This window comes from Heliconius melpomene, chromosome 10, assembly GCF_056956725.1.
Source record: "Heliconius melpomene rosina isolate 202511_hmr_F chromosome 10, ASM5695672v1, whole genome shotgun sequence".
NCBI classification, from domain to species: domain Eukaryota; kingdom Metazoa; phylum Arthropoda; class Insecta; order Lepidoptera; family Nymphalidae; genus Heliconius; species Heliconius melpomene.
In genome coordinates this window covers 18,035,522-18,053,600 of record NC_140398.1, presented here as the reverse complement: position 1 = coordinate 18,053,600, position 18,079 = coordinate 18,035,522, and the positions used below count along the sequence as shown (strand labels likewise).

Here is an 18,079-nt window from a genome sequence, read left to right as displayed (position 1 = left end):
TCCATTAAATTTGTCCAATTTATTGGTATGAAAAGCTTCACTAGACGGAATTAAAAATCACTCTGTTTATACTGAAAGGAGTGGGTGTCAAAAAACAATAGAGAGATCTTTTATGAAATGTTATTTCCACCTTAGCAATATACATACAATTGTTGCATACATACATGTGTACAGTTAACGCGATAGTTGTGAGTTTAATTCCCACTCGGGGTAATGAGTTGCTTTGATTTGTTCGTTCTGGTAACAAAACTAAGCACGGCGTTCAGTTCCGCCACTCAAAACACAATGTGTCCATCGAGAAGAGTATACCTACCAAGCTATATAACCTGCATATATGTAGCTTGGTAGGTATTTAAATGTACATGTTCGCGACAACCGACGCGCATCATCGGCTGTGAACTCGTCACAACATGTTAGAGACTGTTTAGTTTGGCAAAAAGTGACGTCATACCACTCTCGTAATTTTGAATGTTATTATTAGTGTCTTTTCTAAATTAATAGTGTTTTTTCCTTTGTAAATAAGTAATTACATTAAATAATAAATATAAATAGATTTGGGTTCCGTTTTAGATAATAATTTTCGACTTTATATCTTATTTGTATAGTTGTACTATGATTTGCCGCATTAATCGCTTTTTATATAATAGTAACTTCCGTATAGTAAATTTTATTATTAATTATTGTTTGTCATAGTTTTCTGTAACAAAATAACAGATTTGTATATTCCTAATGTGTGTAATTAATTTTAGAGAGAATTTTCATTGTAAAAACTCATGTAAAATTCGTCATCGTAACAGCATTTTTCGTAATTTAATAATAGATAATACTTAAATAGTATAATGTTTTATACATAGATAGATAGATATTTTTATGTTCTTTTAATATGTATAAATTGTAAAAACATCCGATTTTTAGTTATTAAAATATAAATGTAAATGTGTGATAATCATAGTAAAAATATTGTTGTAAATAAAGATAAAACGGCTCGGTGGCTCGCGGCTCTCGTTACCGTTTAGCTCCGCGCAACGGAGGTGCGCGTCGGGCGAGACAGAGTCAGTCGGCAATCAACGGTGAGCACAACAGGAAGAAGATAGAATCGGAACAAGACACGAATAGAGCCGACAGTCACCGACCGTTATACAGTGATCAACATCTTGTTTCAATATCCTGTTTCAACATCCTGTTTCAGTATCTTGTTTCAATGTATAGCAAGAACGTCTCGCAAGAACGTCTCACAAGAAGGACTCACAAGAACGTCTCACAAGAAGGACTCCCAAGAACGTCTCACAAGAACGTCTCACAAGAACGTCTCACAAGAACGTCTCACAAGAAGGACTCACAAGAACGTCTCACAAGAACGACTCACAAGAACGTCTCACAAGAAGGACTCCCAAGAACGTCTCACAAGAACGTCTCACAAGAACGTCTCACAAGAACGTCTCACAAGAACGTCTCACAAGAACGACTCACAAGAACGTCTCACAAGAACGACTCACAAGAACGTCTTGGGGTCTCAGCATACTCCGTGTTCCCATGATCTGGAACCTATAGTGTGCAGGGCGTCAGCGGCTCATTCACTTGAGTTCCGCCCGTCCGGTACAACGTGCTGGTCCTTCGAGCCGGATCTGGGGACTCCTCACCGAAGCTGAAGCATCATCCGTCATCGTGCAAGTTATCGCAGTGCTCCGTCGCGCAAGTGCTCCGTCGCGCAGTACTCTATCGCGCAGTGTTTTCCGTCGCGCTCGCAAACGCATTCGCCGTCGCGTTTCGCATCCGTATCGACTGTCGCGCTCGCAACTGCGCTGACGTCACATATCCCGTCACGTCGTGAGTGTTTTGTGCATCCGCCTTCGTGAGTCTTCGTAAGTGCTCCATCGCGTAGTGCTCTCCGTCGCGCCGTGCTCCATCGCGCAGTATATTCCGTATTGACTGTCGCGCTCGCAACTGTGCTGAAGTCGCCTTACTCGCCTGTAGTCTTCGTGAGTGTTCGTGCATCAGCCTCTGACATCCGCCTTCGAGTGTTATCGTGAGTCTTCGTGAGTGTTCGTGCATCAGCCTCTGACATCCGCCTTCGAGTGTTATCGTGAGTGTTCGAGAACCTTCGTGCATCCGCCTTCGAGTATTATCGTACTACATCGCGCAGTGCTCTCCGTCGCGCAGTGTTCTCCGTCACATAGCGCTCTCCGCTGCGCTCTCCGCCGCCTCCGTTGGCGTCCGCATTGACTGTCGTGCTCGCTACTGCGCTGACATCTATCGCGCCGTAAGTCACGTCGTGAGTGTTCGTGCATCCGCCTTCGAGTATTATCGTAAGTCTTCGGGAGTGTTCGTGCATCATCCTCCGACATCCGCCTTCGTGTGTCGTCGTTCGTCTCCGAGAATCTTCGTGCTTCCGCCTTCGAGTGTCGTCGTTCGTCTCCGAGAATCTTCGTGCATCCGCCTTCGAGTATTATCGTTTCGTCTTGGTGAGTTTTACCAATTATCGTAGGTTTTTACTAAGATGCCTATCACAAGATCAAGAGGTCGATCCGAGGGATTGAGATATGAAGCCGACCCTTCATCTAGTCACACAGAGGTGACACACCCGCCTACGAATACACAAGAGGATTCCGAAATAGAAAAGAACTTAATAGTACCAAGTGACGAAAAGGAAGACTCAAGAATTATTTCAATTAACAAGGAGGAACAATTTGAAGGCACACAAATAAAGTCGACAACTTCGAAACGTGCAAACTCGAAGAAGTCTACGAAATCCAGACGTAGAGCAAGAAATGCTCGTGAAGAAATACTTCGCATCAAGCTTGAACTCGCGCAAATAGCTCTGGAAGATGCTGAATCAGATAGTTCAGAATCCCAGGAAGATAATATATCGAAAACCGACTACGTTAGCTCCTGGATTGAAGATAATGCACAAATCGTACAAAAATCACTTACACCATGTGCAGATGTTCCGAGGCAACCACATCCAGTGCCGTCATGCTATAGAATGCCTCAACATCCGAATATCGGCAACAATTCCGAAAATCAACAAGCAATACAGAGAGATTCAACAAAGGAAATAGAGGAGCTAAAAAAGGAAATAGAAAATTTGAAGAAAAGATGCGAAAAAGCCGAAACCGCTCCTACATCGTTGTGTATGAAAACAGAGGTACCTAAACCTACAATGTTACCTCCATCATCGTCATACAATTTTCCCGTCGCGTCCAAAGTCATCATGGATCTTCCTACATATAGTGGAGTGTTAAATGAATGGCTATCATACAGGGCCATATATGAAAACACTAAGGGATACTTCAATGAAGTTGAAAATACAGCCAGAATTCGAAGAAGCCTAACTGGAAAAGCATTGGAAGTCGTCGACACACAACTCATAGCTCATTCAAAACCGGATGCCATCATAGAAGAGCTTGAAATGAATTTCGGTCGTCCAGATGCAATCGCATATAGTGAATATGACAAGCTTCGATCTCTACCTCGTTGTGCTGACAATCCAAAGGAGATACATGCATTCGCCAGTAAGGTAAGAAGCAGTGTCAATCTGTTTCGCGCCCTCGATTTACACAACTTTATCACTGCGCCAGATATAACGAGGGCCCTTCGTGAAAAGCTACCATCGTCGTTATGTACCAGGTGGTACGAGGAACAAGCATCTATATTCAAACCAGACCTGACGCACTTCAGCGAGTTTCTCACCAAACAAGCAGCATGTCGCACACCTTATTCAACAGAGATCCCGCACTCAGAGCCTACTCGTCGTGTGATACATAGAACGCACAATACTACCGAAGAAAGGAAAACTAATAGATTTCATGGAATGGTGAAAAGTACGTGCAAAATTTGTAACAAAGAAGGTCATCACAGTATTAGCTGCAAGAAATTTCAAGATGCCAACTCAGATAAAAGATGGGAACTCGCCAAAGAACACCGACTGTGCTTCAGATGCCTGCGGTTCCGACAATCAGGACATTCCTGTAAACCACAGAAGTGCAATATTAAGGGATGCATCGGTACTCATCATCGATTACTACACTATGATAAAAAGGAGAAATCAGAAATTCGAAATCAACAAGAAGAAAAGGAAACCGTGGCCAACGCATGGGTACCGTCAAAGGCGCATGCTTATCTTAAAATCATACCAGTCAGAGTTCATGGACCGGCGGGAGAAACCTCCGCATACGCTCTATTAGACGACGGATCAACTGTATCTCTCATAGATGAAGCTTTGGCAAAGGAAGTCGGTGCTGAGGGACGGCTGGATCCTTTAAAGATGGAAGCAATCGGGGATATAGTTATTGAAACGCCGGGATCAAGGCGTGTTACCGTGACACTTGCTAATTCACAGAAAAAGAAGATTAGCTTTACAGCTCGTACCGTTCCGCATCTTAATCTTTCCCCGCAAACAATTCGTGAAGAAGACTTAGCTGCCTGCGATCATCTAATAGATTTGAAGAACCAGCTCACCTACGACTCAGCCACGCCTAAAATTCTAATTGGTCAAGACAATTGGAATTTACTACTCGCCGAAGATGTCCGTATAGGACCGAAGAACCAACCAATCGCTTCACTCACGTCGCTCGGGTGGGTGCTACATGGTGCGCACAATAGGACATTGGGTCAGAAAATCCATTTCGTCAATCAAGTTACTGCTATTGAAGATAGAATGGATGAACAACTGAGAGATTACTTTGCCTTGGAATCTCTTATCATTAATCCGCGTCGGCCAGACTCTGATCCAGAAATAAAGGCTGAAAACATTTTGAAGAAACACACACACCGTTTACAAGATGGGCATGTTGAAACCACACTTTTATGGAAATCAGAGAACAGCATCATGGTTAATAATTATGAGTCGGCGCTGAAGAGGCTCATATCAATAGAGAGAAAAATTGATCGTGATCCTGAACTGAAAAGGAGATACACCGAACAAATGGAATCACTCGTCCAGAAGGGCTACGCTGAGGTGGCACCTAAAAGTATCTCTCCAGGCAGAACATGGTACCTGCCACACTTCGACGTGCAAAACCCGGCTAAACCAGAGAAGCTTCGCATTGTTCACGACGCCGCTGCTAAAACCAAAGGTATGTCACTAAACGATTTCCTCTTGACTGGACCAGACCTTCTTCAATCGCTTCCTGGAGTCATGATGAGATTTCGCCGTCATGCTTTCGCTGTATCAGCCGACATAGCCGAAATGTTTATGCAAGTCAAAGTAAGACCTCAAGATAGGGATGCCCTTCGCTACCTGTGGAGAGGACACCGGCGGGAGGGAACTCCTGAAGAATATCGCATGACGTCGCTTATATTTGGAGCTGCGAGTTCACCATGCACCGCGATATTCGCTAAAGATTGGAACGCAAAAAGGTACATCGACACGCATCCAGAAGCAGTGGAAGCTATCATCCACAACCACTATATGGATGACTACCTAGACAGTTTCCGAAGTATAGAAGAAGCTATAGAAACTTCCAAAAAGGTCCAACATATCCACGGAGAAGCTTGTTTCAAACTCTGCAAGTGGGTTTCAAATATCCCGAAAATAATAAATGAACTTGAAAAACAATCAAATATGACAGAAACTATTAACCTGGGTACCAAAGAAGAAAAGATTTTGGGTTTAATGTGGAGACCGTCAACCGATGAATTACGATTCAATTTAAAACTAGCAAGATTACCGCCCAGTTTATTAAAGAAAACAGCTCCTACGAAGAGAGAAGCTCTGAAGATAGTTATGTCACTCTATGACCCACTTGGTTTCGCTTCACCCGTTACTATTCGTGCTAAACAAATTCTTCAAGAATCTTGGCGAAGAATTATAGATTGGGATCAACATCTGGATGAAGATCTTTCCAAGCAGTGGGCAGAATGGATGCTACACCTTCAGAAATTGAAAAATGTGAGCTTACCTCGATGCTACTCTGGTTATAGTGATGCCACATCTGTACAACTACATATATTCAGCGACGCCAGTGAAACAGCCTACGCAGCAGCTGCCTACTGGAGGGTGGTTGCTCCGGATGGAAAAGTCCAAGTCAACATGATCATGGCTAAAGCGAAAGTAGCCCCGCTCAAGGTTATGTCAATTCCTCGTTTAGAACTACAAGCAGCCGTCATGGGAGTTCGCATAGCAGAAGCTGTCATAAAAGAACATCGTATTGCGCCGGAATGCAAAATCTTTTGGACAGACAGTAAGACAGTTCTGACGTGGATAAGAAATGGAGCCAGGTCTTATAAGCCATTTGTCGCACATAGACTAGCAGCCATTGAAGAATATACCAAAGTTGAAGAATGGCGTTGGGTACCTTCTAAGCTCAATGTCGCCGATATAGCCACCAGAGAAGTACCATCTGATTTTGGAGCTGATCATGAATGGTATCACGGGCCTGCCTTCTTGAAAGAAAATCCGAGTACCTGGCCTATCGAAAAACCGGTCGTGTCAAATAATACTGGTGAAGAACATACTTTTACCGTTAAAGAACTCCAGCTGAAGACAAAATTACGTGAAGCAATTCCTGATCCACAACGCTTCTCAAAATGGGAGCGACTACTTCGTGCCACAGCTAGAGTCTTGCAATTTTTAGATATTTGCAGAAATAAAAAAGAGAAGATCTTTTATAAGCGAACACGTAGAAATATGGAATCAGATCCTACGTGGAACAAACGAAGAGAAACATTGCAAAAGAAATCTACTACTCTACATAGCAAGAAATCTATGGATTCCAACAATTTTCTGATATTGGATTCGAAGTACATTACAAAAGCAGAAAATCTTCTCATCCGAACATCTCAAGAAGAATCTTTCAATGAAGATATCACAGACTTAAGATACAACAGGACTATTGCCAAACAAAGTCGCCTTCATTCATTACCCGTAGAACTCCGAGATGACATTGTCGTTCTTCGCAGCCGTATAGCCGCCGCCGAGGGAATAAAAGACGAAACAAAGAAACCACAAGTCTTAGATGGAGATAACTACATCACACAGTTATATATTGATTGGACCCACCGTTGTCTTCACCACAGCAGCACCGAAATAATAGTAAATGAAGTACGTCAACATTTTTGGGTAATTCGTCTTCGTCCCACCGTGAAAAGGATAGTTCATCAGTGCCTCAAGTGTCGTATTCGCAAGGCACAACCCCCACAGCCTTCTACGGGTGATCATCCTAAATCCCGTCTCGCTCATCATCGAAGACCATTTACATACACCGGCTTAGATTATTTTGGCCCTCTCACAGTAGTCGTCGGCAGACAACACGTGAAACGTTACGTCGCACTCTTCACGTGTCTTACCACTAGAGCAGTTCACCTGGAAATCGCCGCCAGCCTAAGCGCAGACTCTGCCATACTTGCATTGCGAAGATTCGCTGCACGTCGAGGATGTCCTTCCGAAATTTACTCAGATAATGGTACAAACATGCATGGAGCAGACAAAGAACTTCGAGAAGCATTCAAAGAAGAAGCCAGTCGTCGAGGCATCGCATGGCGTTTCATAACACCATCTGCACCATTCATGGGAGGCGCATGGGAACGTCTTGTTCGCTGCGTGAAAACAGCTCTATACACTATTCTTCGTGAGAGATACCCCCGAGAAGAAATTTTGGCTACATTACTCTGCGAAGTAGAATATACTGTGAATAGTCGTCCCCTCACACATGTTTCTGTAAACAATGACGACGAAGAATCTATAACACCCAATCACTTTTTACTTGGGGGTTCAGCTCGTCTACCTGTACCTGGCACATTTAGTGAGGACGACATCGATAGCAAAAAGCAGTGGAGACGCTCACAGATATTAGCGGACATGTTTTGGAGACGCTGGGTTCGCGAATATCTCCCTGAACTTCAACACCGGCGGGAGCCTCATGGTCGAGGCCCTACTTATGAAATAGGTGACCCGGTACTTATAGCCGACTCACAACTTCCAAGAAATACGTGGCCAAGAGGACGCATAGAAAAAGTATATCCAGGTGCAGATGGACAAGTGCGAATAGTTGAAGTACGCACTAAGGGTGGTCTTCTGAAAAGGCCAACCAAAAAACTCGTTCCGCTTCCAAAGTAAGAAGACGTCGTCGCTCACCGCGGGAAAGATGCAGCATCACATCGAGACCTGATTCTGCACGGCGGGAGAAATGTTCGCGACAACCGACGCGCATCATCGGCTGTGAACTCGTCACAACATGTTAGAGACTGTTTAGTTTGGCAAAAAGTGACGTCATACCACTCTCGTAATTTTGAATGTTATTATTAGTGTCTTTTCTAAATTAATAGTGTTTTTTCCTTTGTAAATAAGTAATTACATTAAATAATAAATATAAATAGATTTGGGTTCCGTTTTAGATAATAATTTTCGACTTTATATCTTATTTGTATAGTTGTACTATGATTTGCCGCATTAATCGCTTTTTATATAATAGTAACTTCCGTATAGTAAATTTTATTATTAATTATTGTTTGTCATAGTTTTCTGTAACAAAATAACAGATTTGTATATTCCTAATGTGTGTAATTAATTTTAGAGAGAATTTTCATTGTAAAAACTCATGTAAAATTCGTCATCGTAACAGCATTTTTCGTAATTTAATAATAGATAATACTTAAATAGTATAATGTTTTATACATAGATAGATAGATATTTTTATGTTCTTTTAATATGTATAAATTGTAAAAACATCCGATTTTTAGTTATTAAAATATAAATGTAAATGTGTGATAATCATAGTAAAAATATTGTTGTAAATAAAGATAAAACGGCTCGGTGGCTCGCGGCTCTCGTTACCGTTTAGCTCCGCGCAACGGAGGTGCGCGTCGGGCGAGACAGAGTCAGTCGGCAATCAACGGTGAGCACAACAGGAAGAAGATAGAATCGGAACAAGACACGAATAGAGCCGACAGTCACCGACCGTTATACAGTGATCAACATCTTGTTTCAATATCCTGTTTCAACATCCTGTTTCAGTATCTTGTTTCAATGTATAGCAAGAACGTCTCGCAAGAACGTCTCACAAGAAGGACTCACAAGAACGTCTCACAAGAAGGACTCCCAAGAACGTCTCACAAGAACGTCTCACAAGAACGTCTCACAAGAACGTCTCACAAGAAGGACTCACAAGAACGTCTCACAAGAACGACTCACAAGAACGTCTCACAAGAAGGACTCCCAAGAACGTCTCACAAGAACGTCTCACAAGAACGTCTCACAAGAACGTCTCACAAGAACGTCTCACAAGAACGACTCACAAGAACGTCTCACAAGAACGACTCACAAGAACGTCTTGGGGTCTCAGCATACTCCGTGTTCCCATGATCTGGAACCTATAGTGTGCAGGGCGTCAGCGGCTCATTCACTTGAGTTCCGCCCGTCCGGTACAGTACACGTACTTACATCACATAAATTCTTAATTTATATATGTAATATAAGTACGTTTACATTTAAATAAGCTCAATTTTATCTCTTAAATCCGTTTAATTTTCGAGTATCATAGAAAGCTTATTAAGAATTAAGAGGTGACCTAATTGGTCAATTAACTCCACTTCATTTTCACTCATGTACGTTTTTTGACAAAATATTAAATTATTCTGTGTTAATAGTCGCGGCGCAGTCTGGTTGTAAGCAAGCAAGTGGTTGTGAGTTCGATTCTAACTCCGGGTGAATTGATTATTTTAATATGCTAGCTCTTGTATTTAACGAAGCGTGGCGTTGCAGCTCACACTCTGTTCCTCTTTCGCCTGAAAGTAGCTAACGGAGTGTCTTAACACTGGGTTTCCTCTGTCTTTATATTCTGTAGAACCTGTATAGCTACAAAAAATGTTTTTATTTACAGACCATCGGGATGTTTCTTTTGTTCAACGCACTAATCTCGAGAATTACTGATTAGTTTTCAAAACTTCTTTTTGTATTGTATAAGCCACTAATTGTCTTAACTCACTAATATAATCCACTGTACCACATCCATTTGATCACGAGGCGAAGCTGCAAATGCTGCAAATCAGCTTTAGAACGCACAACCCTTGTTACTACAATCAATAATGTCATCCTTTTCCAGGGAACTTAAATCAAGAACGTGACACAAAAGTATCAAATTCCCGGATTCACTGTGGCCCAGGATTTATCGCCGGCACGACTCAGACCGTGCCAAAAACTAGAGGTCGCAACGGCACTTTACATATTCTCTAATACAATTGCACATTTTTTTTGTAACTTAATTTATTAAATGGAATGCTAATACTGTGTAGTGGAGTAATTTATTATGTTTTGTCGCTTTGGTACAGTGCTTAGGTTTTTGGTTACCAGTTCGAATTCCGATCGAGACCAATAATTCTGCAGGCGAATACAGTAGGTAGTGATTATAGTTGAATTATCAATACAAATTTCATTGAGGTGAAAATTTTAAAGGTTTTTAGCGCGGCGTTGAGTTCCGCCACTCAACACGTTATCTCTCACATTGGGCGGTGCATAGGGAACGGAGTGTCTTAACACTAATCCTCTCACTTGGTAATCTAGGTTGAAACCTGTCCTATTTTTTACTCTGCCATACACCCTATAATTACAGCGCAAAGCTATACAAAATTCTCACACAACATTTATATAGCTTAGTAGCATCACTACTGGGTGGTAGAAACTTATGTAAATTTATTGATACGATCATAGTTTTAACTCGAATTGCACTTACTGGGTGTGGGGGAATCCGTCATAAACCTTTCATGTAGATAACATATGTTGTTGAAATTTTATACATATTTTAAACATCTTTACTTTTCCGATGGTTAAGTATATTATTATCTGAGTATCTTAATTTAAAGTGAGAAAATGAATATTTTATAGCGTGTGTTAGTTGTATTATTGATGGGCAGAGTGAACCTAGTGTTAAGACATTGTCTGTTATTGTGTTACTAACGGCGAAGAAATGAAAATAATTCATTCCCCCGAGTGAGAATCGAACCCGTAATCGTCGTTGTGGTTTCAGACAGACACCGTGCCGTTGCGCCGCTAGCTTTTAGCTTCATGCTTTATCAATAGCGAGTATCCAAAATGAACAGAGTATCAAACGCTACGTTGTCTGCATATCTTTTTCGCCTTGTCATTGTCATCACCTTCTTTATACATTCCCTCCGGGTTCGGGGGGTCTTCATGCTTTTTACGTGCCCTTATCGTCGATACTGTCCTACTCAAAAGTCATCAGAGCCATTTGCCTTTCTTGCCACTTATTCTTTCTTCATGGATGTTAATTTCTTCCATCAGTCATTCTATCGACGTCATATTAAAACAAACTATATGAAAAGTATGATATTTTTATACTAAAAAGATTTTAACATACGATAAAATTTCATTTGTTTTTGATAAAAAATATTATAAAAATATAAAAAGTATATCAAGCACATTTCAGGCGATAAACACGTACGCTTTAGAGTTTAGAGCATAGAATATCTACAAATAGTAGCCAGAAGATCGTTTTATATACCAAAATATATACAAAAATCAAGCTGCATCCCGCCCACGGAATTTAGTGTTAAGACACTCCGTTCCTCACTTATACCGAATTCTGAAAGCATTGTGTGTTGAATGGCAACGCACGCAACCCTGAGTTGACGCTGGTTGCTAAAGTGAGGAAATTAAAATCTAAAATATTTTATTACCTAGAGTGAGATGGAACCCACAACCAGTTGCGACGACGGCCTTAAATAAATGCCGTCTTCTATAAAAATGGCATTCCAGTGACACGGTTCGCCTGTACAAAGTAAACAAGGTGGGACAAAAGCCCGTAGTTTATGCGGTTAGCTCTCACAGGATATATTTATCAGACTTAGTGTTGGATAATGAGAACACTTTATCTATTTAATCTGTATATCATTAACTTTAGTAATTGAACGCCGCGCCGCCAAGTACACCTACTTGGTATTGGCAAAGGACTCTTCAAGTTATTAACTATTCAAATCTTACTTATTTGCTTATGGGGTTTGACTGTGAGCGCGATGGTTGTGGGTTGTTGAGAAAATGAAACGTTTTCATTTTCCTCGCTCTGGTAATAAGATTCACGCTGTGTTCCCAACATAGCAGGGTAGGCAGGAAAAGCCTGACAACCTACCAATCCTGGAGGCATTGCGTGTTGACCAGCGGAACTCAACGCCCCGCTTTTTGCCTCATTACCAGGCGACACAATGAAAACATTAAATATTTCATTTCCTCGAATGTGTACATTTACAGGTACACGTGTATCAATAGTTCGATCCCCACGAAGACGAATTATTTAATTTTCAATAATTTAGTTTTGCACGTAGCTGCACGTGCAATGCTGCAATTGGCCTATTCATAGCGAGAAAATGAAAATAAATAAATAATTAATTCCTCCTCCAGTGGAATAGGAATCGCGGTAACAGTCAGACGTTAACCCACTACTACTGGTTAACTGGGCACTGCCACGATGCTCCCAGTCTACGATGTGATTGGTTTTTTATTCCATGTTTTAATATTGTTTGGTCAATTTAATGCATAACATTAATCTTTTGTCAAATTGATTATCACAATTTTAATGTGAAGCTTAATTCTATGTCGATTGATGATTTCATTAAAATTTTATATTAAGTTGATCCCATGATCGATGCTGTATAATTAAATACAAATAAATAAATAAAAGATAAAAACCGTCGTAGCGCAGCGGGACTATCTCATTATAAATGTGATGGTTGTAGGTACGATCCCCTTCAGGAGAAAATTTAGCCGCACTGTATTGAGGTCCGTAACTTATTTGACTTGTTCTCACTGTCTACCCTGCTTTTTCCGTGGCTCATAGATAAGTTATTACACATACACACGCAAAATACGCGCTGATTCGGTGCAAAATAACGTATATGTATTTTTTGAAATACTACAAATTAGAAAATAATCTTTTCTGCACTTTCCGTCCAAATTTGAGACATTGAATGTAAGTGGTAGAAGTCAACGCCGCGCCTTATCAAGGAACGACAATAATTCTTACCCCCATATGGCTATTGAACCAACAATCATCGTGTTTCACATAATGTATAAAGTTATTTAAGATTTATCCTACCAATATTTAAAATTTCCTCCGTAATTCTCCAGGATGAAAGAATTCTATCTATTTATATAATCAATATAGATATTTTAGATATTGGCTCTATTTGCTCCGTGAAAAATGCCTATAAGCTACGAGTATGCTATCTTTACTGTGTTTCGTAGGTATTGTTATTTTCACCGACTTCCCTTATTAAATTTCTACCTTACATTAATTACATGAATAAAGGAAGTTTTATTACTTCCTTAGATGGCAATGGTATTTGAAGAATTATTATATGGACAATATAATTTTGAGGACGTATGAAATGAAGTACAAATATACGTTTGTAACCGTTTTTTTTTCAGCGAATAACAAAAAAAAAGAATTAAAGGAATATACAAAAAATAATTATTATTAGATAGAGTGGGAAACTAAGTGTCTTATCACTACGTTTTATCTGTCTGTTATATGAAGATAAGAAAAAAAATATATCAACAGCAAAAAAAAAATTATTAATAATTAGAAACAAATAAAATTGTGAAATAGAATCAAAGACCAAAACGCCTAATTTACGCCTAATAAATAAAACGTGTACTAATGTCATTCTTAGTACGATGACTTCCTTAATATATTCTATTAGCCCATAAATCTAAATGTTTAATATTAAATTACCTCTGCGCTGGCTTTTGTAATGTCGCTTTACACTTAACAAAAGCAATTCAAAATTGTACCTAATATTTTCACGCTGTACGTGCGGGCACGTAGCAGGGGAGGCAGAGGGAACGTGGGAACGTGGAACCTTTAAGATAATTCCGCTCCCCATTCAGGTTTCGCCGATTTCTGAAGACATTAAGTGACGCTTGTTGAGTGGCGGAACTGAGCGCCGCATTTTACCTCATTACCAGAGCGAGGAAATGAAAATATTAAATATTTAATTTCCTCGAGTGGATATCGAACACACAGCCTGCGTTTCCGGTTGTGCCCCTGCGGCACGACTGGCCTCGTAGTACATTGAAATGATTTTCCTTATGTTATTTAATAAACAAAGTTGTACTTTTGTTTCACCCAATGAGCCTCTACTATAATGAAAGTTTTTATCCACCTAACTTTGAAAATCGACTATCAAAAATGAATATCTACTTTTTTTGCGAGAGAGTACTGTGAAGACACTCAGTTTCTACATTAATTAAACACAAGAATCGGCTTAAACCAACACATTAGTATTATGATATTTAACCTACATTTCCTTCAAAATCACACATTTCATAAGTATTCAATAATTTTACTCAAATTTAGGTAAATCCAGATTCGACTACTAGTTCAATAGCTTTCTCGTGGAACGTTCCATCTGAAAGGGCAGATACTCACGTATCTTATTACGAGGCGGGGAGCAAATTCGGCAGAATATTAGAAATTCTTTTTTCTATTGTTTATTTCTGCATATCAATTTTATCCATATCTGTTTCCCGTGGCTTTTAACGGAAATAATAATAAACAAACAGTATTTTTTACTTATATTGATACGTGCAGTGCATATAGCATCTTATAGGTTCGCGATTTATCCCGCAGACAACATGGCATGCTCTGGTAAAAACTGGAGCCTGGAAATAAAAATAAATGATTCCCTGAGTGGGAATGGAATCTACAACAATCGCGCTGCGCTGTTGCGGACGACGGCCAGTTCTTTGCTATTAATTGTAAGCTTTACGCTTTGTCCGAAGCAAATATGAAATATTCACTCAACAAGTCAAAATCAGGCCACGCTTTATTTTAGACGATTAAAACGGATTAAACCTAAGCCTATCGAGACTCTATTACATCACTATAGCAAAAAGCTATCACCTTGAATGGCTGGATATCTACTTCGTATAGTGTGAGAGCGCCTTAAGTACACGTATTTTGTTACAGGATACATATAAACTACGTACTTTTACGTTTTTACTCGTATATTGATAAACGTGCTTAAGTATTTTGTTTGTAAATTATACAGATATTAGAAGATATATTGTAACTTTTTGTTTTAGATTAAGAAATTAATGAGGCCATTCGTTGCCGCAGGACACAAACGTGTACACGACAACAAAATTAAATTAAATATTTTCATTCCTTCGGTCTGGTGTCGGGACAAAGTGTGGCGTTGAGTTCCGCCACTCAACAGGCAATGCCTCCAGAATTCGGCGGAAAATGGGAAAAGGAGTGTCTTAACACTAGGTTCCCTCTGCATACCCTGCTGTGTGCGGGATACGGCGTGAGACTAAAAAAAGGAAACATTAATATACACTTAATATATTGGTGCACAATCTTCTCTATCAAACAGTGAAAGATCCGTAAAAAAAGAATCAATTTTAAAATCTGTTAAAATATATACACTTCAAATTTTTTTTGATATTTTAAGTTTTTATGATATCAATCAATCAATCTATCATTCCCTTAGCGACACACAAGTCTACACATATTGCCCCTATAAAACAACACTTCGCGTTTTCACATTCACGTCACCATCAACAGTATTATAAACGCGCCATTGACTGCCGCTACTCACAATGTCTCGAATTGGGCGCTGCGTGGGGAATGGACTGTCTTAGCACAAGACAGTCCATTCCCCAGTCTTCCTACCTTCCTTTTAACGGGATACAGCGTGAACCTAAAAAATATAAGTATTTTCCAAATATGATTAGTATCCCCAACCATAACAATCAGTCAAACAAAATAAACAATATATATTTGATTACTAAAATACGTCACTGTCACAGCAGAACTGAGATCACGTTCAATACAACCGACTCGGGGCGGAAATTGTATAGAAACGACTATTACAATCACGGCCATTGTACTGAAAAATATTCCTATTTACGATACGAGACGATACTATTCAAGTCGCGTTTTCTGAATTGTAGATTACATTTTTAAAACCCCGGGGTAGGGGTTGATTTTACTCAATTTCCTTTTTTTCCAATATAATAGATTTTAAAACTGATTATATTATTAAATTTATTTTCATTTTCATCGCTCTGGTAGATAAAATTCGGTGTTGAGTTACGCCACTCGAAAACGTAAAGCGGAAAATGCAGAGCGGTGCAAATTTAACACAGGGTTCCCTCTGCTTACCCTGCGGTACGTAGCGTGAAGGTAGAAAGAAAGATATTTTTGTAATGCATGCATTATATTATTGAACACAAAAATATTCTAAATAAAGCATAGTAGAAACTACAACAATATTAAAGTAAAAACCATCATGGGTTTCAATTTTTCTCGCTCTCGATTAAAGATATAGTATTAACAACTTTGTGTTAAACACACAATACATCCCCGAATTGCTAGAATAGCTTCTGTCTTCTGTTAAATACCACGTATCGCTTACTCTGCGTATGCAATAAAAATATGTCTCGCAAAGTAGGCAGAGGGAACTATAACTGTATTAAGAAACAACGTTCCCCACTTCCCGCCCACCTCTCGGGCCATTGAATTGAATCGCGTGGCGCCACAACGGTCTTGCTAATAAATGTAACTAAATATCTAAACTCCTGATCTTTTTCCTACGACCCTAGTAGTTTCATTTGCACGTTATTTGTCAGTTATCAGTAAAGCAAACCACCGTACCACCACCGTAAATCAGCAACTGTCCCTGAAAATAAATTCTGCTATTCAACACGCAATTGTCCTCAAATTCATACTATTACGTTACGTACGTACGTACGTACGTAGGTTCTCTCTGCCTACCTCGTTGTTCGCGGTTAAGTTCCACTGAACAAATAAGTATGAAGTGAAGTAAATAAGTGTGTTTAAACACTAGCTACAATGTAGGTTCTTATTGACATAATTTTAAATATTCTAATTTCGAAAATACAGAAAATGCTCATTTTCTTGAATTACTAAGGAACTTCACGTTTACCGCAGCTTTTTCCTGCATATAAAAAGAAGAATTAGGAAGTTGAGACACTTCATTCCCCACTCATCATCCAATTTTCAAGACATTGCTTGAACTTACTTATATATATATAAAAAAAACTTTTTGTAAACTCATTTTCAAGTAATTTCTTTGTAGGTAGAGAAGCTCTCTCTATAATTTTATCTGTACACAGCTCAGTGGTTTGAAAATTCATTGCCATAAAGGATATTGATCATTAAATATTTGCATGTTGAATTGTGTCGTCAATTCTAGTACTTGTTTCTGTAAGAGATGGATACAAATTAAATTCCTAAATGGTGAAACATAAAAATATATGACAACTATTTAAATAAAAAATAAAGATATTTCATTACGTTTAGCAAAATCGTATTGCTTGTCATCGACTGTAAACGCGACTGTCGTGGTATGGTTCATGGCCATATCTTAATTGGAAACGGGGTAACATAACATTAGGTTCCCATCAATCAAATCAAAAACACTTTATTGCAAGAAAAAGAAAAAAGAAAATACATAAATTCAATTAAATTTGTAATTTTGATACAGTGCAGTGCCTTATCACTATGAGTGATCTCTTTCTGGCAACTTTTATTTAAAAAAAACGAATAGTAAGATACGATTGTTGGCGATTATCTTTGCATAGGTAAAGATATTTTTGTAATTTATTATATCAAACATATATCCCATATGGATGTGGGTTCGATACCCACTCGAGGGAATGAATTATTCATTATTAATATTTTAATTTCTTCGCTCTGTCACGAAGGCAAAATTTCGGCGTTAAATTTCGCCACTCAATACGCAATGCCGCGAAAAATTCAACGGAAAGTTGGGAATAGAGTGTCTCAACACTAGGTTCCCTTTGCCTACCCAGCTGTATGCGGCATACAGCTAATGTAATATTTCGATCAGCTGAACGGCTTATAATAATTAATATAACATTAATTAGTAAAGTTCAATAAACCTAATTATTTATGAACTTGCGCTTTTAAAGCACTTTACGCTCATTAATTTGTATTAATTTTAGTCATAAGCTTTCAATTTAGATTTTGGGGGCATTCATATTGTAAAATATCACGACGCGACTTCGTGATTCTCTAGAGTTGAGTTTCAACATGCACTATCTCAAACATTGGGCAGAAATCGTTGGTTAGAATGTCTT

General features: G+C 39.3%; 2 protein-coding genes across 10 annotated transcripts in view; one reads left to right on the top strand and one right to left on the bottom strand.

Annotated features, from left to right (window-relative positions):
* Positions 1-18,079, bottom strand: part of LOC146536055 (neurotrimin-like) — a 336,131-nt gene that overhangs the window by 275,147 nt on the left and 42,905 nt on the right. The window lies entirely within an intron of this gene.
* On the top strand, positions 2,498-8,056 carry LOC146536056 (uncharacterized). The gene has a single exon (XM_085191204.1). The coding sequence runs from the start codon at positions 2,498-2,500 to the stop codon at positions 8,054-8,056; it is 5,559 nt and encodes a 1,852-aa protein (XP_085047330.1).

Coding starts and splice junctions, on each gene's coding strand:
- LOC146536056 (XM_085191204.1), top strand. CDS start 2,498: ATGCCTATCACAAGATCAAGAGGTCGATCCGAGGGATTGAGATATGAA.